General features: G+C 33.6%; 1 protein-coding gene across 1 annotated transcript in view; it reads left to right on the forward strand.

Annotated features, from left to right (window-relative positions):
- LOC134247058 (A disintegrin and metalloproteinase with thrombospondin motifs 18-like) overlaps positions 1 to 8,302 on the forward strand; it is a 28,644-nt gene extending 20,342 nt beyond the window's left edge. Inside the window, exons 13-24 of the mRNA XM_062729396.1 lie at positions 1,337 to 1,416; positions 1,511 to 1,621; positions 1,730 to 1,887; positions 3,675 to 3,744; positions 3,883 to 4,018; positions 4,173 to 4,342; positions 5,468 to 5,582; positions 5,928 to 6,017; positions 6,190 to 6,353; positions 6,469 to 6,532; positions 7,513 to 7,596; positions 8,148 to 8,302. Coding sequence (XP_062585380.1) covers positions 1,337 to 1,416; positions 1,511 to 1,621; positions 1,730 to 1,887; positions 3,675 to 3,744; positions 3,883 to 4,018; positions 4,173 to 4,342; positions 5,468 to 5,582; positions 5,928 to 6,017; positions 6,190 to 6,353; positions 6,469 to 6,532; positions 7,513 to 7,596; positions 8,148 to 8,302 — 1,397 coding nt within the window. The remainder of the gene's footprint in view (positions 1 to 1,336; positions 1,417 to 1,510; positions 1,622 to 1,729; positions 1,888 to 3,674; positions 3,745 to 3,882; positions 4,019 to 4,172; positions 4,343 to 5,467; positions 5,583 to 5,927; positions 6,018 to 6,189; positions 6,354 to 6,468; positions 6,533 to 7,512; positions 7,597 to 8,147) is intronic.
- Positions 8,303 to 14,961: the final 6,659 nt, after the last annotated feature.

Genomic DNA, 14,961 nt, shown 5'->3' on the forward strand with positions numbered 1-14,961 from the left:
AACCGATACAGTAACCTTATTTCCAGCTGTCCAGGTATGGGTACGTTTACAGCGTTCGAGGCGTTTTCTCGATATGCATCAATTGCATCTTTAGGACCTGCAAATCAAAGACGTAGGTTGTTTTGTTCCATTCAAATGATATAATTTCAAAATGTGTTTGCAGATTTTACTGCTTTTTATTTCAAGTTTATTCTGCATAAATTGGCGCATTGTAAAATACGTACTCATGCATCTAAATTTCTCTTCCAAACTTGCATTTTTTTCCTTTTGATTCAAATCAATAATTATTCAGAAATATGATTATTATGTTGTTTGTTGTGGTTTTCAAATGTCTTGATCACCTCATGTGTTCTCATATGCTTTACCATCGGAGATGTGCACAAGTCGATACTCAAGCCAAAAAATCATTCAAGTGTAACGACCGCATTGGGGTATATATCGTTACAATGAGACAATGTATCTGAAAGAAATATGGCGGAGTACGGCTATAGTTGGTATGAAACAAGTCGTACATAGATGAAAATGTTGCGTTTTTAAGAATTCATGTCAGCTTTAACCTGGTCATTCCTTTGCTGACATTGAAGCATCTGAAACTTTGACTGGTACAATGAAACGCACTAGAACCATCTTCCATGCATGTCTAATCAATATAGGACATAGAAGTACTTAAAAAGAAAACTGCTCCAAAAAACTTAACCTTAACCTAGGACGTTGACACCTAGGGTATTACATAAGCTCCCCCAACTTCGTTGAGGTGAGCTAAAAATCCAGTTAACAATTCCAGAATTTCAATTACCTTTAAATCGTTATTTTAGGAAGACAGCTGGTGCTTCATTATGTGAACACAACAATATAAAAATAACTCTTTCAATTTATGTCACATATATTTTACATTAACTTCAGTGTACACGTACACGCAAAGTTTAGGGAAAATCTATCACCTGTATATTTTTGGGACCATCTCAAAATACAGATATGGTTACTTTAGGATTATATGGGAATTTTTTTCACACTTCCAAGCAAAGTTAACAAATACACTGGATTTTAATACATAACGAGTGATAGTATATTGCATATTATAATTGAGAAACAAAATTTTATCATTTGATTTCCACATCGAAATGTAAAACTTGACAGATACAACCTTGTTTGTTTTTCCGACACTTCTATTGTGCAGTCTTTTCTTGCTTTACACTAGTGCAGGTTAAGTTCTCAAATCTTCACTATAATCATAATTTTTTTCATAAATCTTTCTATGTATAATACAGATATCTTAAAAGAAACTCATGATTTTGACTCATTATGTAACTTGAACTGACTTTTGGCAATTTTCTAGGTCAGATGTACAGTAAGGATGAATTGTGTGAGCTGCGGTACGGCCCTAATTTCCACTTCCGTAATTTTTCTGTACTTGGGGTAAGAATACCATTTTTTTTCACTATGGCAAATTTAGAATTATGGGATGTTCTGTAAACATATCAAGTAGTGCATGCGTTTTGATATCTTTTAGGATTGCGAGTATTATCATAGCTGTGTGGATCTCAACGAAGGGAATTTATTTGGACAATTATTCACGACAAAAACGGGTACTCTTATCGGAATATATTGTGGCACAGGCAAAGTAAGTCCTAAAAACTTAACAATGGGAGAAAAAACCTCCATTTTTTTCTCTTTAAGCTCAAATATTTATAGCTATTCTAAAGCGGTAAATCGGTCAAATGTTCAACAGATATGCATGAAACGACAATGTCGGACTTTTGAAGAGCTCAAAATGAAACCAGGCTTGGTAAGGCCCGGGGGATGGGGACCGTGGGCAGATTGGCGGCCCTGCTCCAGGACTTGTGGGACAGGGCTCACCTACAGGAGGAGATTCTGCAACAATCCAAGGTTTTATATTGATTTTTTTAAAATATCTTTCGCTATTTCAAAGCGCTTTAAAGTTTTAATATATACATTTTTCGCGATAAATGTACAATGCTGTATGTATATGTAGTTAGAGTAAATGCTCTTTACTAATTTCAGGACATAAAAAAGGTTATTTTGTATTGAAAATGCATTTGATTTTTATGATATGATTTATGCTCGGTACCTGAGAGAAAACTTGGTATTAGCTATAGGTGGTCTAAGTGTGAAAGGGGGGGGGGGGTTGATGATAGAATTGTTGCTGTTCAATTTCTAGAAAACGTAATTTGGACTTTGAAATGGCTCATTATTACCGTTTTATTAAATTATAAGCTGAATATTAAGACACATGCACCATGGAAGAGTTTCCGTACATTCGTAATACCGTAGTAAGCCGTCGATTATAAAAGTCGGCACTTCTCGCAAAAGTCCATCAATCCCATCTATCAGTGTCATTGATATTAATCAAGTTGGTTTTGATTTTAAAACATAAGCATGATGCTTAGAAAAGAATCCTTTGCGGACTGGTTTAATAATCAGTTGTAAAATTATAGTTTAAAAATTTCAAAAAGTTGTGTAACCCGGGGTCTTAGGGCGGTTCGAATTCTGTATGGATGGATGACTAACTCCAGTAACGTTTACATCATTTATTTGGATACATTGATGAAATGACAGATGATAGAATGATTCAGATTGACCCTGTAACATAATAAAAGCTTAATAAACAACATTGTAAGAAAGATAACTCTTACGCTCATGTTTTAGAATAAACTGAAAATGCTAGTTATTTCCCTTTATACACAAGACTCAAAAATATTTGTGTCTATCAAAATATATCTCTGACTGCTCATTATTATAATAAACAAAGTATTACAAATATACTGATAATATAAACTCATTCAAGTTTTACTGTATACCATCATGTAAACCTTATTTTACATGAATTCATAAAGAAAATATTTACATGTATATTTCACCAGTATTGTGAGCCTAGATGTATCATGACATATATATTTCAAACATAATACTCTAGAAATAATGCTTACCTCACATGAGGTGTAAAGGTCATCTTACAATAAGTAATCTACTGTCTACATCCTTTGATCATGAGAATTCTAAAGGTAAAAATAAATACACTAACTTCAGCTATTCAGTTCACTGTGCTATATCTATAGTTATATTTAAATCCTGTATTTCTTTACAAAATAAATGTTACACTTATCCTCATGTTTTCAATGCAATCAGCCATTTAAATAGCATATGTATCTAAATATTTCTAATATCATAAAACAGATATTTATGTATATAATATAAAGACTATATAGGTAAATACAAATTAACTGACCTGATAATGAGAAAAGATTCCAATTACTGTAACAGGTATAAAATTCTGGACAAAAAAATGGATGACACGACAAAGACTGCAGCACAGGAACTATACATTTAACACACAATAGAAAACTTCCCTCCAAATGTATCACATGACCAAATTCTTTACAATTGACCACACTGACCAATGAAAAACAAGGAAAAGGATATTCCCTCTAAATATAGATACAGTGTGCAAAAGTTAAAAATATTCACATGAGTGATACACTTATCTTAGAAAATAACTTAAAGTAGCTTAAATATATTAATATTCAACAAATTCATGATTCAAATAATTTTTCTAAATAATGAAAATAATAAATTGAATAATCATAATAAATTGATAAAAATAACTACAAATTTCACTCTGCCACAGTTGCAGTTAGCTTTTTGTTTCAATTCAGTCCTTTGAACCATCCAGGCTGTGAAGGCGGAGATGACAATGGATATGAAGCCAGGACTTGTAATCCTGGGGTAGGTTGATAAGCGACTGTAACGTCCTTTGCAATTGCTAAAGTTTTAGAATCAGTTGAATCTAATACAGTAAAAATGCTAAAAAGCGCAAGTGTATATGCAATCTCATCTTTTTTTTATGATATTATTTAATTGTAGCCCTGTCCTAATGACAGTGCAGACATAAAAACGCTTATAAATCAGCGGGCGTCTGAGACCTGCAGTAGATTGTTAAAGAATAACGTATTAGATTCTGAAAAGTACACATCAGTAGGGAAACAAATGGACTGGCGTGGTAAGGGATTGCTTTTATATGCTTTACCAGCCTTACAATCTATGAATGAAATATAAAATTGTAAAGTGCATACAATTTTTTTCAACAATGCATCTAATTTACAGTAAAACTAATTACTGTAACACAAATTAAACAATAAAAATTATCACTTTAGATCACATGAAATGCGAAGTGTTTTGTGAAGCGGCAGCAAATTACACATCTCCAGATTATACAAGGTTTGGGTTGATGCCCCAGGGTACTCCATGTGAAGGACCCAATGTTGTTTTGGAGAAAAACAAGCTTGGCAAGAGAACCTACAGATGTTTGGATGGCTTTTGCAGGGTAATACAAGGGTTTTCCCAAAATTCCGTAGACTGAGCTCATATCGTTTAAAGAAATTAAGGTATCTCTCTAAAATTTTATGGGTGGATAAAACATGTTCCTAGCAAATCAGTAAATTTTATCATGTTTACTTGAAAACAATTCGAGTGATGAGGTTTGAAGTGATATCGTTCGCTAATACCCGGAGCAATCTGCAACGTCGAAAAAGATAATGCCGGCGGTTCAAACGTTTGGAGAGAATATTCCAATTACCAGATTCACAATCTTTAATAAATCAAAACGATTTTAGATATAAATGTGAAATGTCTTTATTATGATTTGATTAAACATTAAAATATGGAAACAAAGTATATGCATGCACAAGTATGAAATAATAATATTTTAAAAACCCTTTATTTCTACTGGCTTTTCGTCTGTCTTCTATAATGGAGTTGCACAATGGCACTCTTGCCCAGTTCTAAGATCTGTCTTTTTTTAGTTTCTGTTATTCACAAACATGGAGAAACAACTTCAGTACGCCATTCTTTCAAAAAGTCGGATTTCAACCCAGTTTTTATAAAATGTTTATAAAATTCATATTTGTGAAATCATAATCACCATAATTTGAGGAAATATAGTTAATAAAAAAAATAATAATAGGAGTAATGCAATATTAAGAATTTTCATTTCCATCCCTTCAATACTAAGTAGTATTTAATTTTCCATAGGATTTTAAATATAATATACTATTTTTTAACCCTTCAATACTAAGTAGTATTTAATTTTCCATAGGATTTTAAATATAATATACTATTTTTTAAATGCAATTTTTGGGTATTGCGCCACCTTCCAAATTCAGACAATGAACTTCATCATTTAAATAGGATTTATTTGAAGTTACTCCACATGTATCCATAAATTTATTGAAGTGTTGCTTTAATCTATGTACAATTTTTCATTGATATATGACATCGGGTTTATACAAAACAAAGCTCGTCTACGGAATTTTGGGACAACCCTCGTGCAGTAGTAATCAGCGATTATAACGAATAAGAATAAAGCCTAGCACTGCTTATAATGAAATTCTATGGTTCAATTTGATGTTATATTAATATTTCCCTTATCTTTTGTTATGTATAACCTTAGTTTTTTGGCTGTAACGGTAAGCTTAACGCTGAATATGACGACTGTGGTGTTTGTAATGGAGATGGTTCTACGTGTAACGTAGTGGAAGGGATTTATAAAGAGACTATTGCAAAAGGTGGGATGATATAATTGCTAACTTTAAATACCAAGTACTTATTTTCCTTTTTTTCTGTATGTATTATTAAAGAAGATTTTCACAAACTTTATGTATTTAGATTAAATTCATCTCTACAAATACAGTTTCCTCTAGCCTCTTACAATTAAATTGCGTACCTTTCACTGCACCATTAAATCCAGTTTCCCACCACCACCCCCAGCTGCCAATATATAAATAAATATCTTGTAAGTTAGGCAGTAGTCATTTGTAAAAAAGCAATGAACTTGAAGTTAAATAAAATTTAATGCCTAAAAGTGCGTTTCTTAACCATATATTAATCATCTTACGGCATACTGTTTTCAGCTTCAAGAAAAGTTATAACTGAGATACCTGTTGGAGCGTATAACATACAGTTCTGGTTTGATTTTTCAAAAATGCGTTGGAACCTAGTAGGTAAAGTGATTAATATTTACAACAAACTACTGTAATACTAGGCCAGGGAAAATTTCTTCTTTAAAACAGACAAGAATATTTTCAGAATCGACTTTTGAGAGCTCGTATTTTTTAAATAAATTATGTATATAAAATAAATTACCTTATACAACCGTATAATGTTTCATTTCAGAAATCTACAACAAAGATGGACTTGCAATTATCTCTAGCTTGCTTAAAGGAGTTTGGGATACGACAGATAATCCATTAAATTTCGCAGGAACGTATTGGTCCTACGTTTTCTCGAAACAATACGTGTATGCGAAAGGCCCCATCACTGAACCTATCATAGTTAAGGTAGCACTTGTATCGCAATAGCTTTTTACTATTCAAAGGTATTATACATACTATTTCACATTACAGAAATCCATATTTGTAATTTTGTAATTCACTACGAGTTGTATATTTTCAGCACTACCAATATCGAAACAATAAAAATACTGGCATTAACTATGCGTATGCTTTACCCAAATATGGTAAGTGGAAAATGAATCTGAAAAATTGAAATGTAATTTTTAAAAAACATTTTCAGTTTTACAAGCTACCTTACCTTTATCTTAATAAACATCAACATAACATAATGGTATTAGAAATATATACTTAGAGTCAATCATTTTAAGAAAATAATAGATCCAAATGCATATGAACGGTGGATTTCTATTTTGCTATATATGTTTGTGAACTGTGAAGAAAACTAACAGTTATCACCCTCACAGTACAAATAAGGAGCAGCTTGTTCAAACACTGATCTCTTAGCTGGGAACAGGTGCTTGGAGGAGTAAGCGTTCCCTGTCGATCGGTCACACCTGCCATCTTCTCCTTGTTACTATGAAGGCAATCCGTTGACAATTCATTGAGAAAATTATGGCTTTTTTATGAAAAACGTCATATTTGCCGGTCAAGGGTTTCTGATCCTCTTTTCTTCTCAGGAACCCTCGGTCTACGGTACTGTTAAAGGTAGTAAATGTTGTCAATAGCTTGTTTCGTTGTAGAATTCATACGAAGGGCATGTTTTGCGTTTCGGTTAAACTTGGAAACAAACTCAATATGCACGTAATACAATGGTTGTCCCACAAAAAGCAAACATTTTCAATATTTGTTGTTTCACTAATATTATAATGTTTTCAGTTGGTATACATCATAATTTAAAAAAATTACAAAAAATACGGACACTCCTTCAAAAAGTTTAATTTTTTAATTAAAAGTTTATTCCGTTAAAATCATTGAAGCGGTACGAAAAGAAATACTTGATCTGTATCTCATCCACGTACTTTCACATACGAAAAATCAGCAAGTTATTTCACAAATTGAAGACTAGTTAGTGATTAAAGTTCCTCAATATTAACTACATTGTATAAATTTCGTATTCTTCAGGACTATAAGTGAAAGGTGATGAACATAAACACTTAGGAGGATTATATATCCATGTGCTTGATATCTATTGTTTCTTTTGAAGCTAAGACTTGTCAAGGACAGTGTGCTAATGGTGGATTGTTTAACACAAAAATCTGCTCCTGTGACTGTCCCAGGGGGTTTTATGGTACGGTTATGCATATTGTAGTTACTTTATGTATTTGTCTTCTTTTTGTACAGATTTAAGTTAGACATTTTGTTTGCATATCTCTGTCTCTTTATTGTTTATGACATAAATTTCAATACGTTTTGGAACAGTGGTTGGAATCATCTTAAGTTTATTTTAGCAAATGTTTGATAATGGGGGATTTAGAAAATTCTTAAAAGTGAATATTTTTTAAAAGGGTAAGGTGTTTGGTATATAATGTATCCCTACTATTACAATGCCATGTAATATTATATTACACAAACGTCAATACGACTAGAAACAGGCGATGTCATGCAAATTATTAAAAAAAGAATATTAGAGAGTCCTCTTATGATATTTAAACAAATATAGATAGGAGGGGATTAGAAAATTCTTAAATGTGAATGGGTTTGTTTTTTAAAGCGTAAGCATTAAGAGATAGGAAATAAAACATAAAATACAATAAAAGTATTAGTAAAAGTGGATAAATGTACATATATTAAAAAGGTACTTGAGAAACTGTTATTTATTACGACTGGTTTGTTCAACAGGAAATGAATGCACCAGTCGCTGTAACACCTACTGCTACAACGGTGCAACGGTTGATCAAACCACCTGCGCATGTCATTGCAAGGAACACCAGACTGGAAGACAATGTAAATGTGAGGAAGGGTACGGCGGTGAAGACTGCAAAACTAAAATATAGAACGACGAAGCTGGCTCGTGTAGATTTCAATAAAAATAAAAGCTTCTTTTCCCGTTTTTCTATTTTCGCGTTTTTTTTTTTTTTTTTTTTTTTTTTTTTTTTTTTTTTTTTTTTGTTTTTTGTTTTACAGACAATTTTTTGTACATTATTTACACACTGAATTGACTAGTTTTTTTATTACTCCCGATCATGACAAGGAGCACACGGCAGTCGGGTGTGACGGTCTGCAGAGGAAGCTCACTCCTTCATAGCACCTGATCCCACCTATGATGTTTGGAGGTCCGTGTTTGCTCTGCTCTCTATTTTTAAATGGACAACGAGCTTGCTTCATATTTCATTCATTACAAATGGTCTGTATGGTCTGGTCTGATATCCTGTGCCTTTAAGAGATATTATACAATTAACGTAGATCATTGAGGGGAGTTAGCAAGAATCCAGTTCACCAAAGGCCAGGACTATTTCTTGAGTCTCAGCCAAGGGAAATAGTCCTGGTCAAGGGGAACTGGAATCTTGCTAACTCTCTCAATGATATACCTGTACTTTTAACTGTTTTATTCTACCAATACAAAGGAGAATAACGAATGACGGGGAATTAGCTTCCGGACTAACGTACGAGGATTAGTCTATTAACATATTAGACAGATACAAAGTTAAAATCTAGAGCAATATGGATAACCGCGAAATTAGCTTTCGAAGTAGGGATTAGCTCATTTGACTTACGCATAGGGATTAGTCAATTCACAGAGATTTCAAGGGAATAATTCACATTTTATTGCTTATCTTCTATAAAGGAAAAAATCAGTAGAGGTATTATATGGAATACTATCAAAGATGAAACGTTGAAGATGAGTCAACTCCTAATTGAAGTGACCTTGTGCGGAAAACTTTTTGATTTTTTTTTTTTGACTTTTTGATGGGGTTTGATTTCGTGGTTGGAGAAGAGTAAAGTTATGTTTATGAAAGTTTACATTTCGTGGGGGACGAGTATGTTGGTTCCTTCATATCTCGAATACAACAAAAATTAAAGATTTCTAAGTTTCATTGTAAAGGAAAAGAATGGAATACTACATAATTTTCATGGCTGTTTCTTTGGGATTTTTCGGATGTGTCATTTATAATTAATTAGTTTATCTTTCACAGAAAAATAAGGGAACATATATAATCACATTATTTTATTAGTATCGCGAGTACTTCGCATTTATCTAACCTAGTATCACTCGTTTGAGAAGGAATCGAGGAAGCTCTTTTTTCTGGGGCATACTATTGTTTACATTAGTGACAATCGAATGAATCGAGCAATCATTATGCCACTGTAATTAGAAAAGTCCGCTTAGTTAAAAATTGTCATAAAATGTAACATATGGGGACACACATCTCTTAAAGATCTATTAGAATGATTCAGAAAATGTTTAGCAAGATATTTCACCTGGATTTCATTCTTTTCTACTATAAATTCCTCATTGATAGATCATTCTCTGTTTTCAATACCACTATAAAAGCACATTGCCTCCATCTAACAGACATTTCCTACCTCAACTGCGAAAAAGTTCGTTTAAGTTCAAGTTAAACACGCCTCTTACATGTAAATAGTCAAACTCCATTTTCGATCATACCAGCTACGATATCAACACCCAGGTATACTCTTCGCATTCGTTACACCTGACTGCTTTATTGACACGGGCACCCATACTAATGATATCGTGATTTAAATTCAAGACACGTGATTGAGATTTACCTATTCAAAGGTTATAGGGTAAAACCGGTTTTATAAATAAAATTCTCAATAACAGGAAATTGCTATAGTCTGTTTCTTCTGAAAACATGTCCTGTCGAAAATGTGTTTCCACACTTTCTGAAAGACATTCGTGATTTTACCCCCCGCTTGAAAAGCGGGAGGGTATATAGTAATCGTTAATTCCGTCCGTCCGTCCGTCGGTCCGTCCGTCCGTCTGTACGTCTGTCCGTCCGTCCGTCTGTTACGCTTTAGGGTACCCATCTCTTATCCTCAACTCCTCTTAAACCACTGAGTGAAATTTAATGAAACTTTCACAAAATCTTAATTACATATTGCCATTGTGCACCTCCTATTTTATTTTTTGATCCGACAAATATTTTGGGTTTCCCGGCCACCGCAAAACATGGACTTTGCCATTATAATCATATGGGAGGCGGGGGGTATCATTTAGTGAGCTCATTGCTCACAGTACCTCTAGTTTTCAACAGAAATGGGTGGCTAAAGGTGGAAAGGGGGGGGGACAATTAATACATCTTATCAGAGTTTACTGCTAAAATTACAGCTCAATGGCGACCGATACGCTGGTTAAAAAAAATGTGTAATATCATCTACTCTGACAAATCTTCGTTTGCCTTATATGGCTATTGCTATTAGTGCGCACAGAGGATCTTACCACGAGCAACTGACCAATTGTTGATTGAATACGTTTACGCCAAATGCATGTTTACATGTTACTTCGAACACGTGGTTCAGGTCAATCTATGATCATGTCAATGGAGTGCAAAAAAAAAAAAAAAAACTAGAGGTACTATGAGCAATGAGTTCACTAAATGATACACCCCGCCTCCCATATGAATATAATGGCAGTGCCCATGTTTTGCTCTGTAAAATCAAAAAAGTACACCCCAACACAAAGTAAAATAGGACGTGCACAATGGCAATATGTACTTAAGAATCTGTGAAAGTTTCATTAAATTTCCTTCAGTGGTATGAGAGAGAGTTGCGGATAAGAGATGGGTACCCCAAAGCGTAACAGACGGACGGACGGAAATACCAATTACTATATACCCTCCAACTTTTCAAGCGGGGGGTATAAAAATGTTCTTATGAACAAAATGCAAACATTAGAAACTATAAAAGATATCACGGGGCTCAGGGGCGTTTTTAATTTGTTGTTAACTAAAGAAAAATACGTTTTATAAAATATATAGGTTGTTATTATCATTTTACAAACAGCGTGACAGTTTGCTTTATGGGGCGTGATAAAATTTTGTGTGCTGGTTATCATTTTCCTCATCGATTGGATCAATGAAATCAATACTGATTTACATATGAAACAGGGATTCTTACAATACCCCGATGATACTGGCCAATCACATTGAATGATTGTTTCCCAGTACGGCATTTGTAGTCAGGAGCAACACGTGGTCAGTCAAAGCCCGTTTTCTGTCATTAAAACATGTACATGTTATACGTATTTAAAAACCCATCCGGTCAAATCACAACAAATATAATACGAGGGGCGTTCAATAAATAATGTCATAAGCTCTATGACATACAACATAGAAATTATATGACATAAAGCTTGACTTTCTCCCATTATTTAATCTTTAATAAATTGATTACAGTTTATGTGACCACTTTTCTTCACAAAGTTTTAAAGAGAGGAGCTGGAGAACAGGGGCTATTCGAGACACTGCATAATAAATGTATGGTAAAGAATCAGTATACTGGAGTAAAATTAAACGCTTCATGAAAGCTGCAGTAAAAATCGTTGAGAATCCCAAAGAAATAGTCACTAAAATATGTGAAATTTACAGCAATCAATATATGTTTTATAGACACATGAGCATGTGGATTTCAATGTACAAAAATAATATAATGGGCATCAAAAATAGATACCGTCCTTGTTGACAAAGACTGACAACAACTAATTTACTGTTTGCCAAAATTCAACAACTTATCACTGATCATGTTTGATTGACTTCAAGACACATAGCAAAATTAATAGGCATTGTTTTGGGGTAGTTAACACTGTTTTACAGAAACATTTGACAGAAAAAAAGCTTAGAACTCAATGGTCACCCTATGTTTTGAAAAATGAGTGAAAACGACAGCGTGTAAGAAATTTTTAAAGAATTATTTTTAAAAATCAAAAATTGTTGTTATCAACGTTTGTCTGAAATTCAGATAGATAGTGAAACTTGAATCCGTTGCTCTAAAACCTCTAAACAAATTTACAATAAGATGCACTTAACAAAAACAGCCAAGGTTTGAGAAAAACTATGAATTGCGAAAGCACAAAAACAGTTTCATATACCATTTTCTAAATATTAGTGATATTATTGTTCAAATTCTTATTCGGGGAGGCATTTGAATTTCTGGAGAAGTCTAGAAAGCAAAATTTTTTTTTTGCAAAAAAAAAAAAAAAAAAAAAAAAAAAAATCGAAAGGTTTACCAGAGGCAGGAACCAAATCAGGAATCCCCTACATTAAATTTCTTCATGACAGCGTCAAAACCAACACGCCATGAAGAGTTAAAGAGTTTATAAAGAAAAACGGAAAGTTAATGTTTTGTCACACCAACAATATTTGCCAGATCTTTCACTCCTTGACTTGTTTCGTTTTCCAAACTTGAACAAAACACCTTTTAGAAAGAAGAAACAAGTCCAGGAAATCATAGCATCTGCCATATTCCAGTATACGAAGGGTCATACCCAAAATTGTGTTCTAAAAAGAAACAGGAATTGGAGAAAAATGTCACGGACATGTGTTTTAATTAAAAGAGAATATTTAAATGAAATCATAAAGGCTAAATCATTGTAAAGCGTTTTTTGCTTCTTTCCGAGCACCGATGACATTATTTATTGAACGTCCCTCGTACATGCTTTTTTGAGGATAAAACGGGCTATGGCTGACCACGTGTAGCTCCTGACTACAAATGCCGTACTGGGAAACAATTATTCAATGTGATTGGCCAGTATTATTGGGGTATTGTTGTATTCCGAGTTTCATATGCAAATAAGCATTGATTTCAATGATCCCATCGATGAGTGAAATGACAAGCAGCACACAATATTTTAGCACGCCCCATCAAGCAAACTGTCACGCTGTTTGTAAAATGATAATACTATATATAGAGTAAATGCATAGAAGAAGCTGCTCGTTTTCCTTACCCTTGAAGTGCTGGTGTTCTGACCTTGACACTAACAACGTATACATTTTAAAAAACATATTTTTCTTTAGTTAACAACAAATTAAAAACGCCCGTGAGCCCCGTGATATCTTTTATAGTTTCTAATGTTTGCATTTTGTTCATAAGAACATTTTTGTTATTTTGCACTCCATTGACATGATCATAGATTGACCTGAACCACGTGTTCGAAGTAACATGTAAACATGCATTTGGCGTAAACGTATTCAATCAACAATTGGTTAGTTGTTCGTGGTAAGATCCTGTGTGCATTAATAGCAATAGCCATATAAGGCAAACGAAGATTTGTCAGTGTAGTTGATATTACACATTTTTTACCAGCGTATCGGTCGCTATTGAGCTGTAATTTTAGCAGTAAACTCTGATAAGATGTATTAATTGCCCCCCCCCCCCCCGCCACCTTTAGCCACCCATTTCTGTTGAAAATCATGAAAGTCTTTTAGAAAGGTCTGGAAACACATTTTTCCCAGTACATGTTTTCAGAAGAAACAGACTATAGCAATTTCCTCTTTACTGTCAATTTTATTTATAAAACCGGTTCTACCCTATAACCTTTGAATAGGTAAACCTAAACCACGTGTCTTGAATTTAAATCACAATAACATATTAGAAGGGGTGATTGTTTTACCGATAGTACAATAAAGAAATTTATCAAGCATAAAATTCCTGTAGTATTCGTAGTAACCCATAATGCCATTCTCATTCAGCTGATTTGTCAGTTAAAGTCATATTGGTGCCTCATTTGCTAATCTGACGCCAAAAAATATAGTCCCGGTTCCCAGGCAAAATATTTGTCCAAAAAGAGATTTTAATTCATGACAGCAGAAAATTGTATCATAGAGAATACTTAATATAATTTAAACTTGAATGAATTCAAAAGAGATCGATTGAAGAACATCTCTACAGAATGATATTATAGGGTGGTGAAAACTAAAACGCAACATAACTTTTCTTTTTACCATGTCTCCACGTGCTAGTCACTTCCTAGCCACTTTTCCGTGAATTATTTACCCTATCTCGCTGAAGTCTCGATAAATCTCACCAGAGCCACTGTCAGAGCTACTCTGAATTCATCGGGTTTTATAATTTGCAGAACACCGAAAAAGAAAAGGACCGAACACATTATAGTAGGGGTGACGGGTATCAGCGTGGAATGGCGACCCTTCTTCGTTCTGGTTATCTTGCATTACCTTTGTTTACATTTATTGCAATGAAGTGCATTTGTGTTTGTTTGTATATTGCACTGACCTGTGCAACTATTTTATGTTTCCTTGGTATCTTACTTTCCTTGCATTAGAAATACGAGTATATAATTATTGTTTTTTGCTACCGTATGGAATACCGTCACTGCCTTATAGCAGAACACAACAATTGCATTGCGTCAACCTTCTATTACATTATGTCAACTCTATATGACATTTACTCACACTACTATTACATTGTGTCAACCTTCCGTTTCATTATGTTAAGTCTTTATGACATTTACTCACACTATTATTCCATTGTGTCAATTTTCCATTACATTATGTCAACTCTTTATGACATTTACTCACACTACTATTGCGTTGTGTCAACCTTCCATTATATTATGTCAACTCTTTATTACATTAACCCACACTACTACTGCATTGTGTCAACCTTCCATTATATTACGTCAACTCTTTGTGACATTAACCCACACTACTACTGCATTGTGTCAACCTTCAATTAT

The sequence above is a fragment of the Saccostrea cucullata genome, unplaced genomic scaffold (genome assembly GCF_032062105.1).
Source record: "Saccostrea cucullata isolate Sc308-1 unplaced genomic scaffold, CSIRO_AGI_Scuc_v1 ctg15160, whole genome shotgun sequence".
Lineage (NCBI taxonomy): Eukaryota > Metazoa > Mollusca > Bivalvia > Ostreida > Ostreidae > Saccostrea > Saccostrea cuccullata.